The following is a 26,514-nucleotide window of genomic DNA, read 5'->3' as shown; positions in this document are numbered from 1 at the left end:
CCTGTGATGGGACAAAAATCAAACTTGACCGAGGGCTGTGGGCCAAAAGTAACATTGCATTATAACAAACATATTCTGGTAACCTTATGACTCTGTCATCCTTTTATGTCAAATACTTTAATTTAAACAATTAATTCAATTTTAAAATGGCATGTTTCAATAATTACAAAGTTTAATAACATAAATAGCATAACGTGCATTGTTACTGAAACAAAACTCTTTTTCTCATTCACAAATTTCCAAATATTTTGGCTATTAAATTAACATAGCCTACAAAACAAATGCACCGACACACAGGAGGAGATGACAGCATTTCTCCAGATTTGGAATGAGGAGCTTATATAAAAACTTAGCAACTCCATGCCAATTGAATAAAACAATGCAAAAATAAACATTTAACAATGAACATCAGAGATATGATTCATACATCAAAAGTGCTTAATGTTCTGTAAAATTATTACTGTATCATTAATAATGTTTTATTTAACATCAAGGCAATTTAACACATCCCAACATTACTATTGACTACATTGTAGCATTAGGTATTTTTTAACACAGGAGCACCGAACTGATGCAGAGTGTGTGAAAAAGACAGAGTGCCCATCTGTGCACGTTTATGGTGCGAGCATCCGCCACTGACTCGGCAACATCTGCACAACAGATGGCATGAAACAAATAATGTTCAGCGAAAAATCAAATGAAGATCACTATGTATGTATTTGGAACATACATGGATATGAGGATTTTGTTTTTTTGCCCAGAGCCCCCGTTAATTTCCGACCCTGGATGGAACTAGAGATGGAGATGAGAGATGTAACAGGTGTTTAAGTGTCTTTCTTCACCATAAGCCTACAGCTGGTACATTACACAAAGGATTTTTGCTATTTCAGCCTTTCTTGCAAATGTGCTGCATTATGACTAATGAGGGAGCGTCAAGATATGAAAGGCATTCTCCGTAATGCGCTTGCAATGTTAACAGCTTTGTTGATTATGAACAGAAACAATATAGTTTTATTGCGTCGCTAACTTACGGAGATGCGGTATAACGTCATTTGCATGTGGAATTAACAGGACTAGAAAGGTTTATACATCTGTAACATCTTGAGTTCAGTAACTACGATACAAAGCGCACACTCACACTAAATTTAACAAGCGCTCAAACGTGCTGCTGACAGCTGCATGAGAGAAAGAGGGAGAGACAGACGGATTTACTCGCACAGCTTCTGGAATTACAATTTGATACAAAAATACGTTTATTGATTTGATTTGTTCATCTGTATCTATTGGTTTACAAATTTGCAGCTTCACTGTAAAGTGAGTAAAAGTGTGCGGGAATTTTTCCGCATTATGAACGTGGAACTTAAGGGAATGATTAAAGTTGTGCGCAATACCCGCGCCGAATTTCAGGCCCTGCAAACTGTATTATATTAAAATATGAATGTTGCCATGGTTCCCCTCCTTTATGACTTCATTATACAAAAAAACATTACTCTGAAATCTGCTAAATTAATGCAATGAAAAGCTGCGTCAATAGCATTAATCTAAATAGGGCTTGAAAGAGGAAATTGTCCACATTTTACTCTGCAGCCATCTGATGCCAAACCAGCTTACAGCAAACTCACGCATCAACATTCAGCAGTTCATGCAAGTAACCAGAATAGATTTTGCTTAAAAACATAGTAAAGAAGTATTAATGTTGTATACTTGAGTTGTACAGTTGTTCTGATAGAGTTTATTTGAAAAGAATTCATTGATTTCATAACTTTTGACCACCAAGTTGTATTGAACAGTTAATAGAAAATTAATTCAAATTACTAGCAATTGTCACATTAGATGTTAATATAAATTGCATATTGTTATATTTAGATACAATTTCACAGAAATGTTGGTAAAAAAGATGTCTTCACATGTATCACACAGGTTTTGCTGTAGATAATGTTCATTTTGAAATGTCAAAGAATTTCTACAATTTTGTATTTTTTTAAAAATGGCATATTAATTCATATCTTTTATATCTGTCAGTTAACACATGCCAAAAATATAAATATTTTTACATGTATGAACAGTTAAGAACTTATTAATGACTTACAATATAGTTTTAGATGAAAACCACTGGGTTATGAATGATTTATAAGCTTGAATTCCACCGGGTCAAAATTGACCCGCAAATGCAAAAAGTGTGTGCAGATTCTGAACGCATTAGGGGGGTTAAAATGTACAGTATGTATGTTAGTATGAGACTGGTGTGATAAACTCTTTTACCATCCTTGCCATATATCCAATGTAATTTTCGTCCAAAAAAAAAAAAAAAAAGTAAACCTGGTTACTTTTCCTTGGTATCCATGAGCTAATCAACAGCATGCCACTCAGACATTAAGTTGACAATAACCCAGAATATTCATAAACATATCTTCCAATAAAGAGTTTCTCATTGGTTGTGTCAGACCCACCTTCTTTGTTGCATTGGCTGACCAAATCCTCTGGCTCCACCATTTCCCCAGGCCTGAAACACAAATGCAAATAGGTGTAACTCTGTTTGATGACAATGAACTAGAAAGACTGTTTCTGTGTGTCCTCATGTGAGGGATTTTTTGTGTGTGACTTACTTTGCCATAGCACAAGCTCCCTCTTTATGTCTCCATACACAGCCGAGTCCATGGGCACGTGCACACACCTCACAGGTAGTGAACAGGGAACAACCAACTATGGGTAACTTCACAAGAGAGAGAGGAGAACCAACCAGAGCCTCATCCTTCAGTAGAGGGAGAGAGCAAATATATGAATCCAGGTTGGAGAGACAGTATTGTTTTAAATCACAAACAAAAAAAGCAAATCACAAACCCATATAAAACTGTACATGTGCCTGTGTTACCTTGTATAGCAATATGTTATTCACGGGCTCCTGTGCAGAAAACAGAGGGACTTCTTCAATAAGAGTTGCATTCGGACCAACCACAACAACTTTGTGTAGCTGTCCACGATCTATAAACGTGCACACATTAACACTTTATTATTATCAAGTAAAGCAAGCATATCAATCTACACTCACATGAAAATATAACTCTAAGATATTACAAGTTTATATTTCACTAGCTCCAATTCATCTTCCTCAAAAACAGACAACAACAACTCTTAGCTCTATTTGTGTTTATGTAATATATTGAAGTTTTTCAACTTTAATGTTTAATCTCTCTTACCTGTTCCAAGATGTAAAACAGTGGCCATTTGATGTTTGGGGCCATTGGAGGCAGTTGTTAAGGTAACAGCAAGTTTAGTGTATGTGATGCCGTTTCTGATCATCAGGGGTGCTGCCACCACACTGTTCTCCATGAGCGGGTGATCGCGCATGAATGTCAGTACTTTATCAGGCAGCTTCAGGGAGGACTCAAAGCCCTGCTCCTTTAGAGCATTGTTCAAACACTACAAGTGATGACAGAAGAGAGAAAAACATTATGAAAAAGGCAAATGTGCATATATTTATTTAAAACACACAGTAATGATGACGAATTCTGTTGGGATTTGTTAGCAATTGTATAATGATGTGTAGGATGCATGCAGTGTAGAGCTTTGCCTGGTCTTGTAGCACTGTATAGAGAAGCACAGCATAGTATAGTATTGTATCATTTCACATAATGTGTGCTATAGTGTAGTATATTATATCATTGTATTGTGTTGCATAATGTGTGGTATAATGTATAGAATAGAGTAGTATAGTACAGCATTGTACTGTGCTGCATAATGTGTGGTATGGTGTGGTATAAGATAGTATAGTATTGTTCTGCATAATGTGTGGAATAGTACAGAAATGTCCGGTATTTTATTGTGTCGCATAATGTGTGGAATGTTTGGTATAGTACACTGTAGTATAGTATAGTGTAGTATAGTACTGTGTAATATTGTATAGTATGATATAGCGCAGTATTGTACTGTATAGTACAGTATAATATAGTACAGTACAGTATTGTATTGTTTCACATAATGTGTGGTATTGTATAGTATAGCATATCATTGTATAGTACAGAATAGTATAGTACATTATAGTATAGTATAGCATTGTATTGTGTTGCATAATGTGTGGCATGGTGTGGGATATTAAAGTGAAGTGTAGGATAGTATAGTACAGTATTGTGAAGTATAGTATATTATATTGTAGTATAGTATATTATAGTATTGTGTAATATTGTACAGTATGGTATAGCACAGTATAGTATTGTACTGTATTATATTGTATCATATAATGTGTAGTATAGTATAGTACAGTACAGGACAGTATTGTATTGTTTCACGTAACGCAGGGGTGTCCAAACTATGGCCCGCCGACAGCTCTCAAAAATATTTTATGTGATAATGTGTAGTGCAACTCTTAAAGTAGAATTTTAAGAACTATATCAGATGGTATATAAAAAAAAAGAATAATAAAAAAAAGAAACCAGGGCATTTTTTGCCCCCACATTTTGAACTTTAGGGCATTTTTGTCAATTTTGGGGGAATTTTAGCCCTGAGCCCCCCTTAATTTCTGACCCAAAAACCTATTAGGTTTCTTGGTGATACAAATATCCTTTATTAAGACAAAGTGTGATTAAAAATTGCATAATATTAAGCATACAATATAAAGACGATTTAGTAGCATCTTTTTTTTATTATTATTACAACAATGCGGCCCGCGACACCTTATTTTGTTTTGCATTTGGCCCCCAGTAGAAAAAGTTTGGACACCCCTGATGTAATGTGTGGTATGGTATAGTATTGTATCATTTCACATAATGTGTGGTATGGTTTGGTATAGTACAGTGTAGTATAGTAGAGTTTTGCATAATGTGTGGTATGGTTTGGTATATTATAGTATAGTATATTATAGTATAGTATAGTAGAGTAGAGTTTTGTATAATGTGTGGTATGGTTTGGTATAGTATAGTATAGTATAGTATAGTATAGTAGAGTATAGTACAGTATAGTAGACTTTTGCATAATGTGTGGTATGGTATGGTTTAGTATGTTTTGCATAATGTGTGGTATGGTTTGGTATGGTATGGTACAGTATAGTATAGAAGAGTATAGTAGACTTTTGCATAATGTGTGGTATGGTATGGTTTAGTATGTTTTGCATAATGTGTGGTATGGTTTGGTATAGTATAGTATAGTATAGTATAGTAGAGTTTTGCATAATGTGTGGTATGGTTTGGTATAGTATTGTATCATTTCACATAATGTGTGGTATGGTTTGGTATAGTACAGTGTAGTATAGTAGAGTTTTGCATAATGTGTGGTATGGTTTGGTATATTATAGTATAGTATATTATAGCATAGTATAGTATAGTTTTGTATAATGTGTGGTATGGTTTGGTATATTATAGTATAGTATATTATAGTATAGTATAGTAGACTTTTGCATAATGTGTGGTATGGTTTGGTATATTATAGTATAGTATATTATAGTATAGTATAGTATAGTTTTGTATAATGTGTGGTATGGTTTGGTATATTATAGTATAGTATATTACAGTATAGTATAGTAGACTTTTGCATAATGTGTGGTATGGTATGGTTTAGTATGTTTTGCATAATGTGTGGTATGGTTTGGTATGGTATAGTATAGTATAGTATAGTAGAGTATAGTAGACTTTTGCATAATGTGTGGTATGGTATGGTTTAGTATGTTTTGCATAATGTGTGGTATGGTTTGGTATATTATAGTATAGTACAGTATAGTAGAGTAGAGTTTTGTATAATGTGTGGTATGGTTTGGTATATTATAGTATAGTACAGTATAGTAGAGTAGAGTTTTGTATAATGTGTGGTATGGTTTGGTATATTATAGTATAGTATAGTATAGTATAGTAGAGTAGAGTTTTGTATAATGTGTGGTATGGTTTGGTATAGTATAGTATAGTAGAGTAGACTTTTGCATAATGTGTGGTATGGTATGGTTTAGTATGTTTTGCATAATGTGTGGTATGGTTTGGTATGGTATAGTATAGTATAGTAGAGTATAGTAGACTTTTGCATAATGTGTGGTATGGTATGGTTTAGTATGTTTTGCATAATGTGTGGTATGGTTTGGTATAGTAGAGTACAGTAGAGTATAGCAGACTTTTGCATAATGTGTGGTATGGTATGGTTTAGTATGTTTTGCATAATGTGTGGTATGGTATGGTTTAGTATGTTTTGCATAATGTGTGGTATGGTTTGGTATAGTATAGTATAGTATAGTATAGTATAGTAGAGTAGAGTAGACTTTTGCATAATGTGTGGTATGGTATGGTTTAGTATGTTTTGCATAATGTGTGGTATGGTTTGGTATAGTATAGTATAGTATAGTATAGTGTAGTAGAGTATAGTAGACTTGCATAATGTGTGGTATGGTATGGTTTAGTATGTTTTGCATAATGTGTGGTATGGTATGGTTTAGTATGTTTTGCTTATTGTGTGGTATGGTATGGTTTAGTATGTTTTGCTTAATGTGTGGTATGGTATGGTTTAGTATGTTTTGCTTAATGTGTGGTATGGTATTATACTATACCACACATTATGGAAGAAAAAAATTGAAACTATACTTTATCATATCATACCATACCACACATTATGTGCAACTATACTATACTATAGTATAGTATAGTTGTGCATAATGTGTGTTATGGTATGGTATGATATGGTACATTATAGTATAGTATAGTACAGTATAGTATAGTATAGCATAATATTGTATGGTATTGTATAGTAGTGAGGATGCAGTTGTATACTTGTCCTGGTCGTGGTGTAGGAATGGGCTCTGGGTTTATCCAGTTCTCACAGCTCTTCTTTAGCTCTTTAAAGGGTCCATTCATCACTTTAGTTATCTCCTCCAGACTGTACACACACACTGCAGACAGCTCTTCCCGTTCCCTAAATATTACACATTTACACATGACATTCAGCTGGATATACACATATGGAGAAAATCAATCATGGAGAAATGAAAAGCAAATAAATAAAACGACGAGATCAAATGAAACCAGCTCAGAAGATGAGGTCAGATCAGAGATGAGACAGATCAATGTACCATTGTGAGGTAAATATGCCGTAGAAGTGAGTGCTGCTGGGATTTCCAGGCTGGTGCTGTACAGTGAAGACATCAGTGAGTACATTAAATCTCTGTCCACTTGCTCGATCTTCACACACCAACTGGGCCTTCAAAAACGTAGTCCACCGCCTCTGCAGAGTCTTCATACCACCGACATCAGACTGGAACAGAGAGAGGGAGAGACCAAAATAGGATATGAAATAACAGATATGTAATGTGTGATGAAGAACAGACAGATGGCAAAGAAAGTAAGATATTTTTGACAGCAGAAATCTGAAATCAAGTGGAACAGTACAATTTCATAACACAGCTGAGAGCAGATTGTACATTACAAGCAAGACTATGTAAAGATTTGTTCACACCTTGCAGACTCTAGCTACTCTGGGCACTTTGACCTTGGTGTAGAGGTCATATTCTTTGGCCACCTCAGTGAAGAAGAAGTAAATTTTGTCATCCTCTCCGGCAGAGTTGTTCTCCTCATTCACTTGAATGAAGGCAGAGCTCACAAACTCTGGATCTGTGTTCAGAAACAAGCAGGATGAAAACATTTTGTTTACTGAAATAAAAAATAAAAAAATAACATTATAAAAAAAATAATAATGACTATTTTTGTTTCAGTTTTTGATACACAGTATAATATAAAATGTGAAACTGCCTTATTAAACATGAAAATGCCAATAGGTAGCAATAACACTAGAAGAGAATTTAACATCATTAAAGGTGCACTCAGTTATGTTTTCCTAATTTAAAGTTTTACTCCAAAATAAATCAATAGTAATTTTGAAACATGTGTATAAAATCATGAATATTGACATAAGATGAAGACTCCACTCATATCAGTAACCTTATAAAAGCTTTTTTATTCTACACAGAGAGGGTCCCCTCATGGGGGCGGCCATGTTAGAATCACATGACCAGCCAAATACTACTCACCTAATCTCAGTAACCACCCTGTTATTGGAAACTTTTACTTATGGATTCAATTAATCTTGGTTGACTGTGAATAGTAAGTTTCTATTAGTGGTCGACCGATATGGCTTTTTTAATGCAGATGCTGATATTCAGAGAGCAGGGTGGCCGATACAATGCTGATATATAACACAATTTAATATAGTAAATAACATAAACATATAATTGCAAAAAAAAAAAACAAAAAAAAACAAAAAGAATCTAAAAAATAATATTGTATTTTAAATGGTAGATATCAGTTTCTTCTGATTTCTGAATAAATTGTCAATATATTAGGAAGAAGGAAATAACAGTACACACAGTAGTCCAGCAACCACAGATGGCATGTCCACATTAGCAGTCGTATTTTCTCAAAAAATACCAAATCAAATCAATTGTACATACACTGCATAGTGAATAAGACATTTACTTATAGCACACGTGAAGCACTTTTACTTTGAAGTTGCACCAGAGACTATTTAGCAGAGATGGACCACTTCTTAAAATGAATGGGAGAAATTAGAACACCCAACTGCAGCCAACGGTCAACTGATGTAGATAGGAAGTCCCGCCTTACAGGTAAAAGAGCCAGTCACCTTTTAGATACAGACGCCTGTCAATCAACTGGAGAACGCACATGCGCAAAAGCTACAAAAGCTGGGAAAATCGCGTTTTTTAGCGCTTTCTTATGTAAAGAAGCACAATTAATGATACCAGTGTTGTCAGATTTTACTACTGATTTAAAATATGTTCTTTGATCATAATCTTGACCAACTGTTTTGGAGATTTTGGTCTTTCCCCATTCAAGTAGATAGGAGCTGCACTGTCATGACTGGAAATAGCCTCCCGAGAGCATTCCAAACATGGCCGACAGTGGACTGACTTGCTAGAAAGACTTTGGTTGCACTCACGCACTCATGTGGATCCAGCGAGCGGCAGCAATCTCCTGACAGTTTAAACGGCCTGGATCGCCTGCTTGGAATGTGACCACTGACCACCATGATTTGTGAATCAGAAGAACTTTTGATCCTGATCCTGAAGTTTTGATTCTGGCTGGTAGAATACGCGCTTCAGAGGAAGATATTAGATGAGCGCTCGACGGGAAGAAAACGCTGGATTTTCGTGAGGTTCGTGAATTACATCTGTTTAAATGAGATATTTGCAGACGGTATTTGATAATAGTTTTATTGATATTTGCCTTTTTATCATTAGACAAGACATTTAAAAGTTACAGGGAACTGCTGAGGAGAGAGAGGGAGAATGAAACAGGTGTGCACTTTAACATTATGAGCTTAAACATGTCTGCCTCTGATATGCGGACTGTTTAAATGACACTGTGGTGCACACCGGTCTATTATTGTAGTAACACGATGGCACGTAACAACAAAACGAACCGTGAATGGTTGTTTACATGTCTCAGTCGCTTCACATGCAAGCAGGCGATTCTCAGCGTCCTCAAGAAAAAAATCTTCCAAAGGGGAAAATTTATCGGCCGACTCCGATAATTAAAAAGGCAGAATATCGGCCGATTTATCGGCCTTGGTGATATATCGGTCGACCACTAGTTTCTACAATGCAATTGGTAACTGAAAACTTTTGTGTTTGAATGATGCTGCATTCATACCACTAGGTGTCAGTGTTAGTCCAAGATGACAAAAATTCTGAGTGCACCTTTCAAATACTAAAGCTAAAATAACAAATACCTATACTGAAATGAAAAAAAATACTGAAAACCTAAATTTAAACTGAAAAGTAGTGAAAACTAAACTAAACTGAGAAAAAAGGAAATAAAAAAAAAATCTACCAGTAAATCAAAAATGTAAAACTATAATAACCCTGGCAGGTTTTGTGGAATCACCTTAAATAAAATGAAAATTCCACTTTACATCTAGTGGGTGTGTTTGATGGGTGTGAGTGTAGATGTAATGAAAATGTATGGGTACAAATTTGCATAAATACAGCATATATGCTTGACTGATTACATCAGTGTGTAAATATGTGTATGTTTATATACTTGTGTCTTACCACTAAGCCAGTTGATAGATTGCTCAGTCCGGATGCGTTCCTGCTCAATGCCCGTTGCCCTGGAAATGTCGTACATTGTGCCAAGGAAGTTACTAGTGGCGGCTGTGTAAAGGATCCCTCCTGAAAGAGAGAGAGAGAGAGAGAGAGAGAGAGAGAGCGAGAGAGAGAGAGAGAGCAAAACAGAAACATAGTAATGACTCATGCTCTTTTCTCCTTTTTTCCTATTGTCATATCTGTATTTGTGCATGTGTGTAATATCATACCTGCCATGACTGCAGTGTAATGCTGGCTGGGCTCAAAGGGGCATTTCCCCTTCCCAGTCTCCATCTTCACACTACCATCCTCATGCTTCTCCAGATAGAATGAAGAGATGTTCTAAACGAGGCAGAGAGAAAGAAAATTTTGAGCTGAAATAAAATGAAATGAACAAAAATGGGATGTAGAGAGGGAGGATGAATTTGTTTCCACTGGTGGAAAACTGCCAATCTTTGAGAGCTAGGCTAACAGGATTGTACACATGACCTGTACACAGCTGTGAATTAAAATATACCTGACATTTTTGTGTGTCTATGTGTGTATGAGTGTGTGTTCATGTTTCATCACATGTAGAAACCAGTGTCAGAAATGTACTTTTGTATTAAGATCTAAAATTCACCCCCTGGAATTGTTTTAAGAACATGTTTGTACCTTTGAGGTTAAAAATGTAGTTACCTATGTTATCTAACCATTCTATTCTAACACACAGTTCTTAAATAAAATCATTTAACAGAAAAAAATTATCATTCTGAAAAATGACGTCTGTTGCCTATAAAATCAAATCAATATTAAATACAAAAGAAGCTGTAAATAATGCACAAGATATCATAACACAATAAACACGGTTAGAAAACATTTGAAATAATTGGCCATTATTTCTATGTTAAATTATATCGTTTTCCATTGTCTACCTCTAACCCTACTTTGCAGTTAGACAAGATTTAAGTCAGTGTAATTACTGAAACACATACACTTACGATAAAGGCACACTGGGGGTCGAAGGCAAACGTCCCACAGGCATATATGCGTCCATCTCCTAAAAACTCTAGCAGACGGACATAGTTCTTGCAATCGTCCTGTGAGGGACAGCAGAGTAAAGAATGACATATATTGAGTTCCAAATCCTCTTAGTAACACACAATGATTCTCTATATTTTGGTAAAGAAGAAACTATAGACGTATACCCTATAGCTTTCAGTTTCTATATTGAAATATTACAGATAATTAAAGATTAATTCCAATAAGGTTAAGTTTTAAACTAATCAATCGAGATTCTAATGGTCATTTTGCTCAAAACAAGCAGTTCACCTTCATCTTTCATTTTAATCGTCAATTTGTTTATTTTAAAGGTCTCTTATAAGCAGTAGTGCAAGTGTATAAGACTTTTCAAAGGTTAAAACAACATTCTGGGCAGTTTGCACAAGGTCACACATTTTAAGGCAACTGATGCTCTTCACAGTTTGTGTTTGTGTTTCAAGGGTGACTTTTAACCTGAACAAGGTGTGTATTTCGTAACAATGACAGTGATCAATAACCTGATACCCACTGGGTTGTGTCTGAGACAGTGAGATCTCCCACCACCTTTTATCCTTTTAAAAGGCACGGTAAACTGATAATTATTGACATTTGACAGTAGGAATGAAAGATGGCCAATTTGAAAAAAAAAAAAAAAAAAAAAAAAATATATACACTATATTGCCAAAAGTATTCGCTCACCCATCCAAATAATTGAATTCAGGTGTTCCAATCACTTCCATGGCCACAGGTGTATAAAATGAAGCACCTAGGCATGCAGACTGCTTCTACAAACATTTGTGAAAGAATGGGCCGCTCTTAGGAGCTCAGTGAATTCCAGCGTGGTACTGTGATAGGATGCCACCTGTGCAACAAGTCCAGTCGTGAAATTTCCTCGCTACTAAATATTCCACAGTCAACTGTCAGTGGTATTATAACAAAGTGGAAGCGATTGGGAATGACAGCAACTCAGCCACGAAGTGGTAGGCCACGTAAATTGACAGAGCGGGGTCAGCGGATGCTGAGGCGTATAGTGCGCAGAGGTCGCCAACTTTCTGCAGAGTCAATCGCTACAGACCTCCAAAGTTCATGTGGCCTTCAGATTAGCTCAAGAACAGTGCGTAGAGAGCTTCATGGAATGGGTTTCCATGGCCGAGCAGCTGCATCCAAGCCATACATCACCAAGTGCAATGCAAAGCGTCGGATGCAGTTGTGTAAAGCACGCCGCCACTGGACTCTAGAGCAGTGGAGACACGTTCTCTGGAGTGACGAATCACGCTTCTCCATCTGGCAATCTGATGGACGAGTCTGGGTTTGGCGGTTGCCAGGAGAACGGTACTTGTCTGTCTGCATTGTGCCAACTGTGAAGTTTGGTGGAGGGGAGATTATGGTGTGGGGTTGTTTTTCAGGAGCTGGGCTTGGCCCCTTAGTTCCAGTGAAAGGAACTCTGAATGCTTCAGCATACCAAGAGATTTTGGACAATTCCATGCTCCCAACTTTGTGGGAACAGTTTGGGGATGGCCCCTTCCTGTTCCAACATGACTGCGCACCAGTGCACAAAGCAAGGTCCATAAAGACATGAATGAGCGAGTTTGGTGTGGAAGAACTTGACTGGCCTGCACAGAGTCCTGACCTCAACCCGATAGAGCACCTTCGGGATGAATTAGAGCGAAGACTGCGAGCCAGGCCTTCTCGTCCAACATCAGTGTCTGACCTCACAAATGCGCTTCTGGAAGAATGGTCAAAAATTCCCATAAACACACTCCTAAACCTTGTGGAAAGCCTTCCCAGAAGAGTTGAAGCTGTTATAGTTGCAAAGGGTGGGCCGACATCATATTAAACCCTATGGATTAAGAATGGGATGTCACTTAAGTTCATATGCGTCTAAAGGCAGATGAGCGAATACTTTTGGCAATATAGTGTATATATATATATATATATATATATATATATATATATATATATATATATATATATATATATATATATATATATATATTTTTTTTTTTTTACAAATGCATCCAAATGCATCCTGACTATCATTGCTTCTTAAAGGGATAGTTCACCCAAAAATGAAAAATCTCTCATCATTTACTCACCCTTATGCCATCGCAGATGGGTATCTTCTGCAGAACACAAATTAAGAAGAATATCCCAGATCTCTAGGTACATACAATGCAAGTGAATGGTGACCAGACTTTTGAAGCTCCAAAAATCACTTAAAGGCAGCATAAAAGTAATCTATATGACTCCAGTGGTTAAATCCATATCTTCAGAAGTGATATGTTAGGTGGGGGTGAGAAAAAGATAAATATTTAAGTCCTTTCTCACTATAAATCTCCATTTTCACTTTCACATTGTGAATGTGGAGATACGTATATGGTAAAAAAGACTTAAAATATTGATATGTTTCTCACCCACACCTATCATATCACTTCTGAAGATATAGATTTAACCACTGGAGTCATGTGGATTACTTTTATGCCTTTAAGTGATTTTTGGAGCTTCAAAGGTCTGGTCACCATTCACTTGCATTGTCTGGACCTACAGAGCTGAAATATTCTTCTAAAAAAATCAGCAGTGTTCAGCAAAAGAAAGACTGTCATACACATCTGTGATGGCATAAGGCTGAGTAAATGATGAGAGAATTTACATTTTTGAGTGAACTATCCCTTTAATACGCAAGGTTAGACTTATATTTGGAAAACCACTTGTGTTTTGTAGGAAAAGCTTCCTTTTCAAGTCTAAACAAAGTACATCAATAACGATAAATAGGTGACTCTAGGATACAGATTCTGAGCTTTTCTTCGGGTTTAATCAAATATGTGTGTGTTGCAGAAAGGAGAGAGAAAATGAAGGATATTTAAATGAACAGCCGCAGGTCTGAAAGGTCAATTATCCCATTCTCTCAGAACTCTCTCGTTTTTTCTTTCTCCATTTTCATCATGACATACCTTTTGTTTGCTTTATCACACCCTTTTGACCCTCCCCCACCGAGGCCTCAGCCCAATTGTCAATCATCCACAGAACCCCTCCCCCATCATTACAGCAATATCTAACTGCAAATAAGTGAGCTCATTAGCTCTTTCACACAAACACTCACCCTATGTGCCGCCCTAAGAAAAAGAGATTATTATTATAGATTATTGTTATTTCTTTCTTATTCTCTATCTAATAATAATAATAATCATCATAATAATTCTCATTTAAATTCATAATTACATGTATTAAATTATTATAAAATTAATTATTAAAATTTTATTTTTTTTAAATATTAATATTATTATTATTATTATTATTATCTTTTACTTTATTTTACTTGTAGCTTCATTTTTATTCTTTGACGTCAATTACACTATATATTTTGGAGACATGCATTCAGAGGCAGTGAACTGAAGTATTGCGTAAGGAAAGTAGGAACATTGCTGCTTTCAAAATTAGTAGACACCTTCACACTCACATTCAAACACACTTTGCAACCCTTCCACAAGATTAATATTCTTTGCTGCATAATATTGAGTCCATTACATCCCTCAACACTCTAGCACGCATACCATATACACTCACCTCTGTTTTTCCCTTAGCAACACAAGATTTCCTCTTCTCTTCTGGAACACTCCACTCAATCTTCATAGACATTGAAAGAGAGAGAAAGAAAGAGATCAGTACTTCAGATTCCCCCCTGGTTATACAGCAACTGTGTCAGTCATGAATATGCAAAGCTTCTTTGGCCTGTTTGATAAAGTGTGGATTATAACACACGAGAATGTGCAGGCAGTTCCTGTTAATATTATTTGCTTATTTAATTGTCAAATACCTACATACTGTACATTCAGCCAGAGTCTAAAATATACTCTGCATGGCAAAAAAAAAAAAAAAAGTCGATGTTTGGATTTAAATAAGTAGATACTTAAGAGCCTATGACTGGATCATTATTGCAGTGATTCATATGTTTCAGCCAGCAACAGTTCTGTTAACCCTAACTGATGCAGTGTGTAGCTTCTCATTTCTTAAACAACCATGTCTGAAGACATATCCATGGTCGTGGAAAAGATGTTACTGTGTTTCAGAAGGGGCAAATGATTGGCCTGCATCAAGCAAATAAAACAACTTAGGAGATTGCTGAAATCACTGGAATTGGGTTAAGAATTGTCCAACGCATTATTAAAACCTGGAAGGATAATGGTGAACCGTCAGCTTCGCGGAAGAAATGTGGTCAGAAAAAAATCTTGAATGATCGTAATTGGAGATCACTAAAACGCTTGAAGTCACATGGTAAAAAATCGACAGTAGAACTCACGGCCATGTTTAATAGTAAAAGTAAGATTTCCACATGATTTCAATTTGCTAGGGAGCATAAAGATTGGACTGTGGAGCAATGGAAAAAGATCATGTGGTCTGATGAGTCCAGATTTACCCAATTCCAAAGCGATGGGTGCGTCAGGGTACGAAGGGAAGCGCATGAAGCGATGCACCCGTCATGCATAGTGCCCACTGTACAAGCCTCTGGAGGCAGTGTTATGATCTGGGGTTGCTTCAATTGGTCAGGTCTAGGTTCAGCAAGGTTATCTGGCAATAAAATGAAGTCAGCTGACTACCTGAATGTACTGAATGACCAGGTTATCCCATCAATGGATTTTTCTTCCCTGACGGCACAGGCATATTCCAGGACGACAATGCCAAGATTCATCGGACTCAAATTGTGAAAGAGTGGTTCAGGGAGCACCAGGAATCATTTTAAAGTCCTGACCTTAACCTCATTGAAAATCTTTGGGATGTGCTGGAGAAGACTTTACGGAGTGTTTCAACTCTCCCATCATCAATACAAGATATCTGCCAAAAATGTATGCAACTCTGGATGGAAATAAACGTCGAAACAATGCCACGACGAATGCATGCCATAATCAAAGCTAAAGGTGTCCAATGAAATATTAAGAGTATGCAACTTTTTTTATGGCCAGGCAGTGTATAACATTAGTTTTTATTTACACATGACTAAACTCTAGAATTAAAGGAACGGCTCACCCTAAAAAAGAACTTTCTTCATATTCATATTTTGTATTCTGTATATTTATAATTCATATATTCTTATAACATATTCAAAACTCAGACAGCTCCTGGTAACTGTATGCTTTCGGTCTATGGAAAAGAGCAGAAATGTCTTTTTTGTTCCACAGAGGAAAGAAAATCAAACCCTGAAATCTCTATGCCTACAGACACAACTGCCCATATCAGCAAGGGTAATGAGCTATAATGGCATCAGTGCTATGATCTCACCACAGTAGCTCTAATCTAATATTACATGAGAGTTAACCGAGTAATTCAGCTTTCAGACAATGAGTGAAGTACAGATAGAGGTATGGGGAAAGCATGTTCTGCGCTCTGGCACACTCTCTTTGTGAAGTGCTTGAGGGTACATGGATGTGAAGCCACATTAGAGTGTGTGATAAATTTTGACCCTGATGACAGGAGACAGTAAGCAGTGGCTGGTGGGAGAAATGGGAGGGCCGATGGGAAGGGTTAATTTGGTTAGAGAGCTGCACTCTCGACCAAGGATGAGATCATCCTCCATAGCTTGATGAAAAGCTGTGTATTGAATCCTGTTGAGCTGTCTTTCATGATGACTGTGAGTGAATGTGTATGTACTTAAACAAAACTGTCCCCAAACGTGATCTAAATCTGACAAAACCTCTCTTTTGGGACATTTAGGAACATCCTTAATTGGAAAGTGGATTAATAAATAAAACAAACACTGTATTTTACATTCTAAAAATGCTAAATGCTTTCTTTTAGGGGTAGGAAAAGGGTCTGGCTTAGGGTTAGACGATAGTAAATACAATGAGCTTTTTTATAAAAACAATGGAAGTCTACTAAGTCCACCATTTTGATTGGATTGGAAGGATTTGATTGGGACGATTCTACTGCGTGTATCATTAGTTCATTTCATATTCAATTAGGAATTTAAAATCGGAAAAACAAAAAACGACTTGTTATTTAATTATTCGTTTTACAAAACCAATATTAAAAAACAAATAATGACTTGTTTTTCATAATTCCAATTTAATGCTCATGTTAAAAATAGGAAATTGGAAAAATAGCCACGGGACACTGTGCGTTTTGATTATGTTTTCACTACTATATGGCTTGAATATTTGATTCGCACATATGGGTGGACCTGAAACGCCCCTTTCTTCTGATTGGTCAACCTGCACCGTCGTCTCAGTGCTGTGAGACAGAATAAAACTTCTCTGCTGTTTAATTGTTCAGATTGTTCAGTTAATATTACATTCTTTTACCATTTATTCTCCAAAACTCGCCACGTTTATTGCAGCTGAACTATCTCTCTCATCAAGTAGTCAGATTTATCAGACAGCCCTACACATAAACCTGCTGTCTTTGACATTGTTCCGGTTTGAAAGGCATGGTTTTAAATGAGATGATGAAAATAACCATACATTCATAAGACTATTGAAGCATATGCCTACTGTCATGAATCCCACCTTTGTTGTTCCTCCCGCTCACCACCAGAGGGCTCCATCACCTGGGGATTGACTTTAACTCACTGGACTCCTTTATTTCCCATAACCCACGTACCTGTCAATGATTACCTGTTCACCTGTCTCCAATCCATTCAGCTATTTAAGTCTCACTCTCACTCACTGTTATTGTGAAGTCTTGTTTTGCCCTGGCTGACATTTCTGAGTGTTCTCTGTGTTTATTGCATTACCTGTGTATGATCCTGGACTGTTCACCCTGTTTTGAACCGTTGCTGCCTGCCTACTATTACTGCCTTGTTTACCTGGAAATAACCTGTGATTGACTGCCGCCTGCCCTGACCTCTTGCCTGTTTATTGTCTACCTCTCTGGATTACCTTGGATATTACTGTTGCTGGTGATTGACCCTGCCTGTCTATATTACTACGTTTATTGTTATTAAAAGCTGCATATGGATCTCAACTCCGCTGACTCATCATTACACCTACATTGTAAAGACATAGGCTTACGTTTAACTACATGGTAAAGTTAGATTTAGGTTCGATATTCGTTGGATATTCGCGTAAGGGACCGTCTGAAAACTCCACCCACAACTAAAACGTCACTGGTGTCAGAGCAGTCATTTATCTGACTATTGACATGCATGTTCTATCTAAAAAAAACCATTGTAATTTGAAAAATAAAACAAACCAAAAAGATAGCCAGAGTGATGGCTGTGCATATCAATGTACAGTATTCACTTATATTATGAAAAAACAAATCACTAAAATTAACAAAACATTATTTTCACATTCCAAAGGTTGTAGTAAGTTCCCAGTAGATAGACTGACTTCCTACGGATGAGATTTTTACAGTTAGTCAGACTATCCACTGGGAAGTTACTATAAACTTTGGAATGCGAAAATAACATTTTCAGGACTTTTTATGATGTTTATCCTAAAAGAACCTAACACTGTACTCATATTATTGGATTTACTGTAATAATCTCACCTGTTGTGAATCTGGGAACTTACTACAACCTTTGGAATGTGAAATAACATTGTGGTGAATTTTAGTTTTTGTTCTCGAAAATAATCTAATATTTTGACATTATGGCAACAACGAGGAGGCTAACCCAATGTGACTCTACCCACCCTAGCAACCGGGCCAATTGTTTGCTTAGGAAGCCTGACTGGAGTCACTTGGCATGCCCTGGATTTGAACTTGCGACTACAGGTGTAAAAGTGTACTTTTAATGTTTTATGTTTAACTTGCACGTCAACTGAATGAGTGATTGGACACCGCCTGTGTCTAATAGTGAGTGAATTTTCAGATGGTCCCTTAAGTACACTAAGCAATGAAAGAGCATCAACTGACAGTTCTGAGTGCAGTGTTTCTTCTGCAAAGAAATTAGGTGTTATATTTGATACCAATCTGTCCTTTGAAAATCAAATTTCCAATGTTTGTAGAACAGCATTCTTCCACCTATTTATGGAAATATTACTAAATTACAACACATGCTCTCTGTTGCTGATGCCGAAAAACGAATTAATGCATTCATGACCTCAAGACTAGATTATTGTAATGCATTACTGGGAGGATGTCCATCAAGTTCAATAAATAAACTTCAATTGGTTCAAAATGCAGCTGTCAGAGTGCTGACTAGAACCAAGAAATATGATCATATTAGCCCCATTTTATCATCGTTACATTGGCTACCTGTTAAATTTCATATTAATTTTACAATTCTGTTAACTACATACAAAGCTTTGAATGGTCTAGCTCCGCAGTACTTAAGTGACCTTCTACCACGCTATATTCCATCACGTTCATTATGATCGCAAAATTCTGGCCTGTAAATAGTTCCTAGAAAATCAAAATCCACAAAACGAGGTAGATCCTTTTCCTATTTGGCTCCTAAACTATGGAATAGTCTCCCTAACACTGTTCGGGGTGCAGACACACTCACTCAGGTCTAGACTAAAGACTCATCTATTTAGCCAGGCATACACCTAATTTATCCTTCAACTCAAAATTAGGCTGCTTTTGTTAGGTCTGCCAGAACCAGAAACATCTATCACGATCTATAACTCTGCATAAAATTGAATGGCATCTACACTAATATTATTCTATTTGTTTCCATGAGGATTCATATCCTGAGGTTACCAGAGCCGGCCAAATCCAGCTCTGTTCCTGTTTGGTATCGGACTCCACTGCTACGTGTTGCTGGGAGATGACGACAAACTACAGCCAGTGCTAAAGGAAGTTCATGAATGCTCGTCTCTCAAAAGCTCGACCAGTGAATTTAAAATCAGCATTTACACGTAGTCTTCACATTTGTCCGATAATAAAAGGCACACAAAACTGCCGTGTATACGACCCATTAGGTAAAGGCTACCCATCTTCCCATTCAAAAACATGGATGTCGGAATGATCTGAGCTTGAAATTAGTACTCTTTGCTGCCATGTAAATACATTTTGTCTTATATTAAATATTAAATGTAATAACATCTTCCAATTTATTTGTTATTATTATTATTATTATTTATCATTTGTTATTTATTGTTGTAGCTGTTATAATTCACTGGCATGAATGCTCATCTGTCTTGGATGCACCCTATGATAAGTCTGTATTTTCCCTGAACCGCATCTTTCTTTGTTCATTGCACTGCAGTATATAAAAATGAAAATAAACCGATTCTTTCAATACCCTTTGATGATTTCTCATTTCAAAAATGCAAGAAACACTGATGTCAATTTAAAACGCTTATTTAAAGCAATCAAACTATAGTTGCCTTAGACTAATTATTAGGACAAAAGGTGTCACCCTAACTGTGAATACCAGCCAATTCCCTAGTGCAGTGTGGACCACCAGTGCCCAACTGATCAGCTGCACTGCATGTTACCACATATAAATGAATATAACAAGTAGTATGGCATGAAAAAGGATAACTGTGAGAAGACATTTGGCATACAGAGCGAGAGATTAATCTTAATAAACATCTTAATAATGTGTGTGTGTCACTCTTATCAATTGCTTCACGTGGCAACGATTGTCCTAATTCTGAATCGCATGAAGCCGAAACCCTGTCTGCATTCAGTTAATTTTTTATGGTTATGTGTAGGCACTGTGTCTGACTACTTGATGAGAGAGATAGCTCAGCTGCAATAAACGTGGCGAGTTTTGGAGAATAAATGGTAAAAAATGCAATATTAACTGAGATGAATTCATCTAAACAATTAAACAGCAGAGAAGTTTTATTCTGTCTCACAGCATTGAGACGACGGTGCAGGTTGACCAATCAGAAGAAAGGGGCGTTTCAGGTCCACCCATATGTGCGAATTAAATATTCAAGCCATATAGTAGTGAAAACAAATAATCAAATAGCACAGTGTCCCGTGGCTATTTTTCCAATTTCCTATTTTTAACTTGAGCATTAAATCGAAATAACAAAAAACAAGTCATTATTTGTTTTTTAATATTGGTTTTGTAAACGAATAATTAAATAAGTAATTTTTCCGATTTTGAATTCCTAATTGAATATGAAATGAACAAATGATACACGGATTGATTCTGATCTTCCCTCCGTAAAATCTTTTATTTTGATTGCAGTTAAATAAACACTCTCTTTTCTCTCTATTCAATTCTGAAAAAAATAAAAAATAAAAAATAAAATAAAATCTTAAAGGAATAATTTACCCAAAAATTTAAATTCTTTCATCATTTACTCAACCACGACATCCCAGATGTGTACGAATTTCTTTCTTCTGGAGAACACAAACTAAGATTTTTTGAAGAATATGTTTGATCCATTCAATGCAAGTGAACAGTGGCTAGAACTTTGAAGCTTCAAAAAGCACATAAAAGCAGCATAATAGCAATCCATAAGACTCCAGTGGTTAAATTCATGTCTTCAGAAGTGATATGATAGGTGTGGGTGAGAAAAAGATCAATATTTAAGTCCTTTTTTTAACTATAAACCATTCTATAAACTTTCACCAGCCCTCCTTTGCGCATTCAAGAGAGGTCTTCTTTTGTTTTTTGGCGATTCGCATTCTTCTTGCATATCGCCACCTACTGGGCTGTTGTGCAATTACAATTTATTTATTCTTTTTCTTTCCTTTATCCCCCCCTTTTTTTCTTTCACCTCCCTGCCCAGAAGGTGGCGGTATGCATGAAGCATGCGAATCGCCAAAAAGCAGAAGAAGAACTTGGTCCTCTCGTGAATGCACATAGGAGGTCTGGTGAAAGTGTAGATTTATAGTAAAAAATAATATTGATGTGTTCCTCACCCACACCTATCATATCACTTCTGAAGACATGGATTTAATCACTGCTGTCTTATTACTTTAATGCTGCCTTTGTGCTTTTTGGACCTTCAAAATTTTGGCCACCATTCATTTGCATTGTACGGACGTACAGAACTGAGATATTCTTCTAAAAATCTTTGTTTGTGTTCAACAGAAGAAAAAATGTCATACACATTTGGGATTGCATGAGGGTGAGTAAATCATGAGATAATTACAAATTTTTGCTGAACTATTCCTTTAAACAAGCCTAAGCAGATTTGTTGGTCTTAGTTGGTTTAAGCTAGTCTAGTTATTCTCCCAGCCTCACTAGCTGGCAAGTGCTCAGAACCCCTCTAAAACCAGCAAGCACATCACTGTAGCTGTTTTTTTTCAGGAAGGTTACCACTACAATTATTTATAAAATATAGACATCTAAATAACACACAGTCTCTAACATTCACTGAACAAAAAAGCTCACTGTCTTCCTCTTTGACAGGTTTGCAGTATCCACGGCGATGACTGCATCCCGCGCACCAAGGTAGAGCATTCCAGATGCACGATCCAACAGGAAGGTGCTGAAGTTGTATATACCTCCAAATTCACAGGAATCCAGCTTATATATGCCCACTGAGAGAAGGAGAGAGAAATAGAAGGTTGGATTACATTTAATCACTACAAAGTTTTCTCATAGCCACCTAAATGTCTTAAAAGTCAACATGAAACAGGATTTCCAACCAAACAGCATATTCAGAGAGAAAAAAAATGTAGGGGAGGGACTTGATTGGTTGGTTTGTGAAAAGTGGTCATTCCATATCAGAATGGAGTTGGAAAACGCATTAATTTCATTACGTTTTGGCCTTCCGTCCAGACGGGGACTGCTTTTTTGTCCAGCGAAAATTGAGCTTTTAGAAAATGCTCTCCTATGTGGATAAATTTGAAAATGCTGTCTTTGCGTTTTAGTGTGTATAGGGAAAATGGAGATATTCTAAAACAATGATGTATTTGTTGTCATGTGATGCAGTCATGTGATCTATTCAACCCAAAACAATCAAGATGTCAGCCTATGTTGTAGCGGCATTGTTGTGCCTGCTATCAACTTTGATAGTTGTTAAAGACAAATGTTACTTTGTACAACCTTCACATTGCATTTCTTCAAAGGAAATGGGAAGTTTGCTTGGAATTGCAGTGCGGCGACGAAACATCAGGACAACTGCGTTTCAGACCGTACATGGAAATGACCCATCGACCCATCATTTCAGTGTGGACAAGCAATTTTTGGAAAGCGTTTCGAAAACGGCATTTTCGAATTTATCCGGATTAATGTAGATATAGCCTAAGTTTGCGGTCTATAGTTGAAGAATACTCCCTGCTGAAACACTTTTGAGGAGTCTTTTTGAACGGGATGAGGAGGCTAAAGGCCAAGTTCACCCTCGGAAGCATCTCGATGTATCCCGATGGTTAGCGTTCTTTTTTAAAATAGATTGTTATTTTTAAATTACTACGTAAACTATTGTCAAGATTTAGAAAGGCTGCATTACCTACTAAAACAATGTCTAAACAGATATTTGCCAATTGGTTAACGTTATTTCCATGTTGGTCCATGTTTCATGTTGACTTAATGTAACAGTTACAGAAATGAATTTAAAAGTAGACACAAAAGTACACGACAGATAAACTCTATATAAGCTTTAATGTTTACCATCTAAAAGAATCAGTAATTTTTTATAAATATGTATATTAGTATGCATGTTGATGTTCTGAAACTTTAATAGTGTTTGAGATGTGATATACTGTAGCTCAGATGCCTAGGGCAAATTTAATAAAGCATCTGCGCTGATCCGTTCCTTTTAATTTAAAATGTGAAACACCCAATTGCTCCATTACTCTAACCATAACTAAGTGTATATATTTAAGAGACAGAAAGTGAGAGCAAGAAAGACAGATGAGAGGACAAAGAAAAGAGAGAGGACAGATCACACTCATCTTCTAATCTAGTGTGATAGAAGTGTCAGAGGAAAGAATCACAAAAAGTGGCACTAGAAAATGTAGAAGACTGACAGGGCACAGAAAATGATCAGCTATGAAACACACTGAACGCCATGTACTAAATGAATGCTCCTCCCTTTAGACTGTTAATATCCTGTGTTCCTTCTCTTTCATGTCTGATCTCATGAGCGGACATTAGAATGTGAAACAGAAAGGCTGTGTGTCTGTGATGGGTGACCCTGTGACATTCCAGACATCTGCAGTCATTAGTGTGTGTGTACTGTATGTGCGCATGGACGTGTGTTTGTGCTTGTATGTACTGACTGCACCCATTGGAATCTAAGCACACGTGATCAGATTAATCACTATGTAATCTCTTTCCTCCTACTCTCATTCTTTAATTATCCCTCCATTCCATCTTATTCCTAATCTCTTTCTTATCTTCTTCTGGAGGCTTACATAGAGAGGTCTTGTCCAAAACACTATTCCACATGTTTACTTAGCTAATGTATCTAAATGGAGACATTCCAAAACCTTCTATTATTTTTATACAAAGGTGATTATAATTACTCAAGACTAACACAAACTTTTTGCATTTTTAGAATAATGAAAAAACTAAAACATTATTTACTTTATTTATGGATCATCTTTTCAAATGAGGGCATCACAAATGCCTATAAATTCTCCTCCCTGCCCAATAGGTGGCGATATGCACGCAGAATACGAATCGCCAAAAATGAAAGAAGAAGAATGTGGAACTGAAAGTGAAAATGGAGATTTAGTGTAAATAAGGACTTAAATATCGATCAGTTTCTCACCCACACTTATCATATCACTTCTGAAGACATGGATTTAACCACTGGATTACATTTATGTTGCCTTTATGTGCATTTTGGACCTTCAAAGTTCTGGCCACCATTCACTTGCATTGTATGGCCCTACAGAGCTGAGATATATTTCTAAAAATCTTTGTGTTCTGCAGAAGAAAGAAAGTCAAACACTTCTGGGATGGCATGAGGGTGAGTAAATGATGAAAGAATTTTCATTTTTTGGTTGAACTATCACTTTAACGCAACTGAAGATATTTTTAAGGCATCTGCAGTATGCACGAAATGCTGCACACATTCAGTATAGGGACAGCACACACACACACAAACACACAAACAAAGAAGCTCTCTTGTGTCATCTAATGATGTCATAAGAATGCCTTAGCATTTTTCTTCGCAGTAACCAAACCTACTTTTGGACTTTTACATAAGTTTTAAAGGACAAGCTAACACACACAATTTGACAGGCTGTGCGTTTAATCTCAAATGAAGTTACAAAAGAACAAGAAGATTATCTGTGCGTTTAATTGTCTGTGTGCCAGAAGAAACATCAGTCAAACTGCTGTGCCTTCCACTGAAGAATGGCTTACGTGAAAATGTCAAAATGCAAACAAAGCAAATTCATTAAAATGTCAAATACTATTTGTTATACCACATCATTGTTGAGTCTGGCAGCCATGTTGATACATTTACTGTTACTGCGCAGCTATGAAGTAGCTCCAGGTTTGTTGATATGAAATGAAGTATCATACCATCTAATCACGTTCTTTCCGAACTAGAAACGGCGGTTTGGGCTGTTTCAAGCCAGATCCATAATGTACAGAAGTTGTTTTTCCAAAACCTAAGAGGGCCAAACCCTAAACAATGTCTTGAGATAAACACATTATATTTAAATGTACAGTTGAAGTCAGAAGTTTATATAGCCAAATACTTTTAAACTCAGTTTTTCACAATTCCTGACATTTAATCATAGAAACCATTCCCTGTCTTAGGTCAGTTAGGATCACCACTTTATTTTAAGAATGTGAAATGTCAGAATAATAGTAGAGAGAATTATTTATTTCAGTTTTTATTTCTTTCATCACATTCACAGTGGGTTAAAAGTTTACGTACACTTTGTTAGTATTTGGTAGCATTGCCTTTAAATGGTAGTCTTCCACAAGCTTCTCACAATAAGTTGCTGGAATTTTGGCCCATTCCTCCAGACAGAACTGGTGTAATTGTGTCGGGTTTGTAGGCCTCCTTGCTCGCACACGCTTTTTCAGTTCTGCCCACAAATTTTCTATTTGATTGAGGTCAGGGCTTTGTGATGGACACTCCAATACCTTGACTTTGTTGTCCTTAAGCCATTTTGCCACAACTTTGGAGGTATGCTTGGGGTCATTGTCCATTTGGAAGACCCATTTGCGACCGAGCTTTAACTTCCTGGCTGATGTCTTGAGATGTTGCTTTAATATATCCACATAATTTTCCTTCCTCATGATGCCATCTATTTTGTGAAGTGCATCAGTCTCTCCTGCAGCAAAGCACACAACATGATGATGCCACCTCCATACTTCATGGTTGGGATGGTGTTCTTAGGCTTGGAAGCCTCACCCTTTATCCTTCAAACATAACGATGGTCATTATGGCCAAATAGTTCAATTTTTATTTCATTAGACCAGAGGACATTTCTCCAAATAGTAAGATCTTTGTCCCCATGTGCACTTGCAAACTGCAGTCTGGATTTTAAGGCGTTTTGGAGCAATGGCTTCTTCCTTGCTGAGCAGCCTTTCAGGTTATGTCGATATAGGACTCGTTTTACTGTGGATATAGATACTTGTCTACCTGTTTCCTCCAGCATCTTCACAAGGT

At 36.6% G+C, this 26,514-nt stretch overlaps 1 protein-coding gene across 2 annotated transcripts in view; it reads right to left on the bottom strand.

Annotated features, from left to right (window-relative positions):
• LOC127412361 (semaphorin-4F-like) overlaps nucleotides 1-26,514 on the bottom strand; it is a 108,527-nt gene that overhangs the window by 3,555 nt on the left and 78,458 nt on the right. Inside the window, exons 2-13 of one of the 2 annotated variants that reach the window (XM_051648657.1) lie at nucleotides 22,326-22,474; nucleotides 14,651-14,710; nucleotides 11,041-11,145; nucleotides 10,297-10,408; nucleotides 10,034-10,153; nucleotides 7,423-7,577; nucleotides 7,040-7,221; nucleotides 6,741-6,882; nucleotides 3,198-3,420; nucleotides 2,873-2,982; nucleotides 2,607-2,752; nucleotides 2,451-2,503 (exon numbers count right to left, since the gene is read on the bottom strand). In XM_051648657.1, the coding sequence (XP_051504617.1) occupies nucleotides 2,451-2,503; nucleotides 2,607-2,752; nucleotides 2,873-2,982; nucleotides 3,198-3,420; nucleotides 6,741-6,882; nucleotides 7,040-7,221; nucleotides 7,423-7,577; nucleotides 10,034-10,153; nucleotides 10,297-10,408; nucleotides 11,041-11,145; nucleotides 14,651-14,710; nucleotides 22,326-22,474 (1,557 nt within the window). The remainder of the gene's footprint in view (nucleotides 1-2,450; nucleotides 2,504-2,606; nucleotides 2,753-2,872; nucleotides 2,983-3,197; nucleotides 3,421-6,740; nucleotides 6,883-7,039; nucleotides 7,222-7,422; nucleotides 7,578-10,033; nucleotides 10,154-10,296; nucleotides 10,409-11,040; nucleotides 11,146-14,650; nucleotides 14,711-22,325; nucleotides 22,475-26,514) is intronic. The other variant, XM_051648666.1, reaches the window with a different exon arrangement.

Source organism: Myxocyprinus asiaticus, chromosome 2 (genome assembly GCF_019703515.2).
Source record: "Myxocyprinus asiaticus isolate MX2 ecotype Aquarium Trade chromosome 2, UBuf_Myxa_2, whole genome shotgun sequence".
NCBI lineage: Eukaryota > Metazoa > Chordata > Actinopteri > Cypriniformes > Catostomidae > Myxocyprinus > Myxocyprinus asiaticus.
This window is presented reverse-complemented; position numbering and strand designations above follow the sequence as displayed.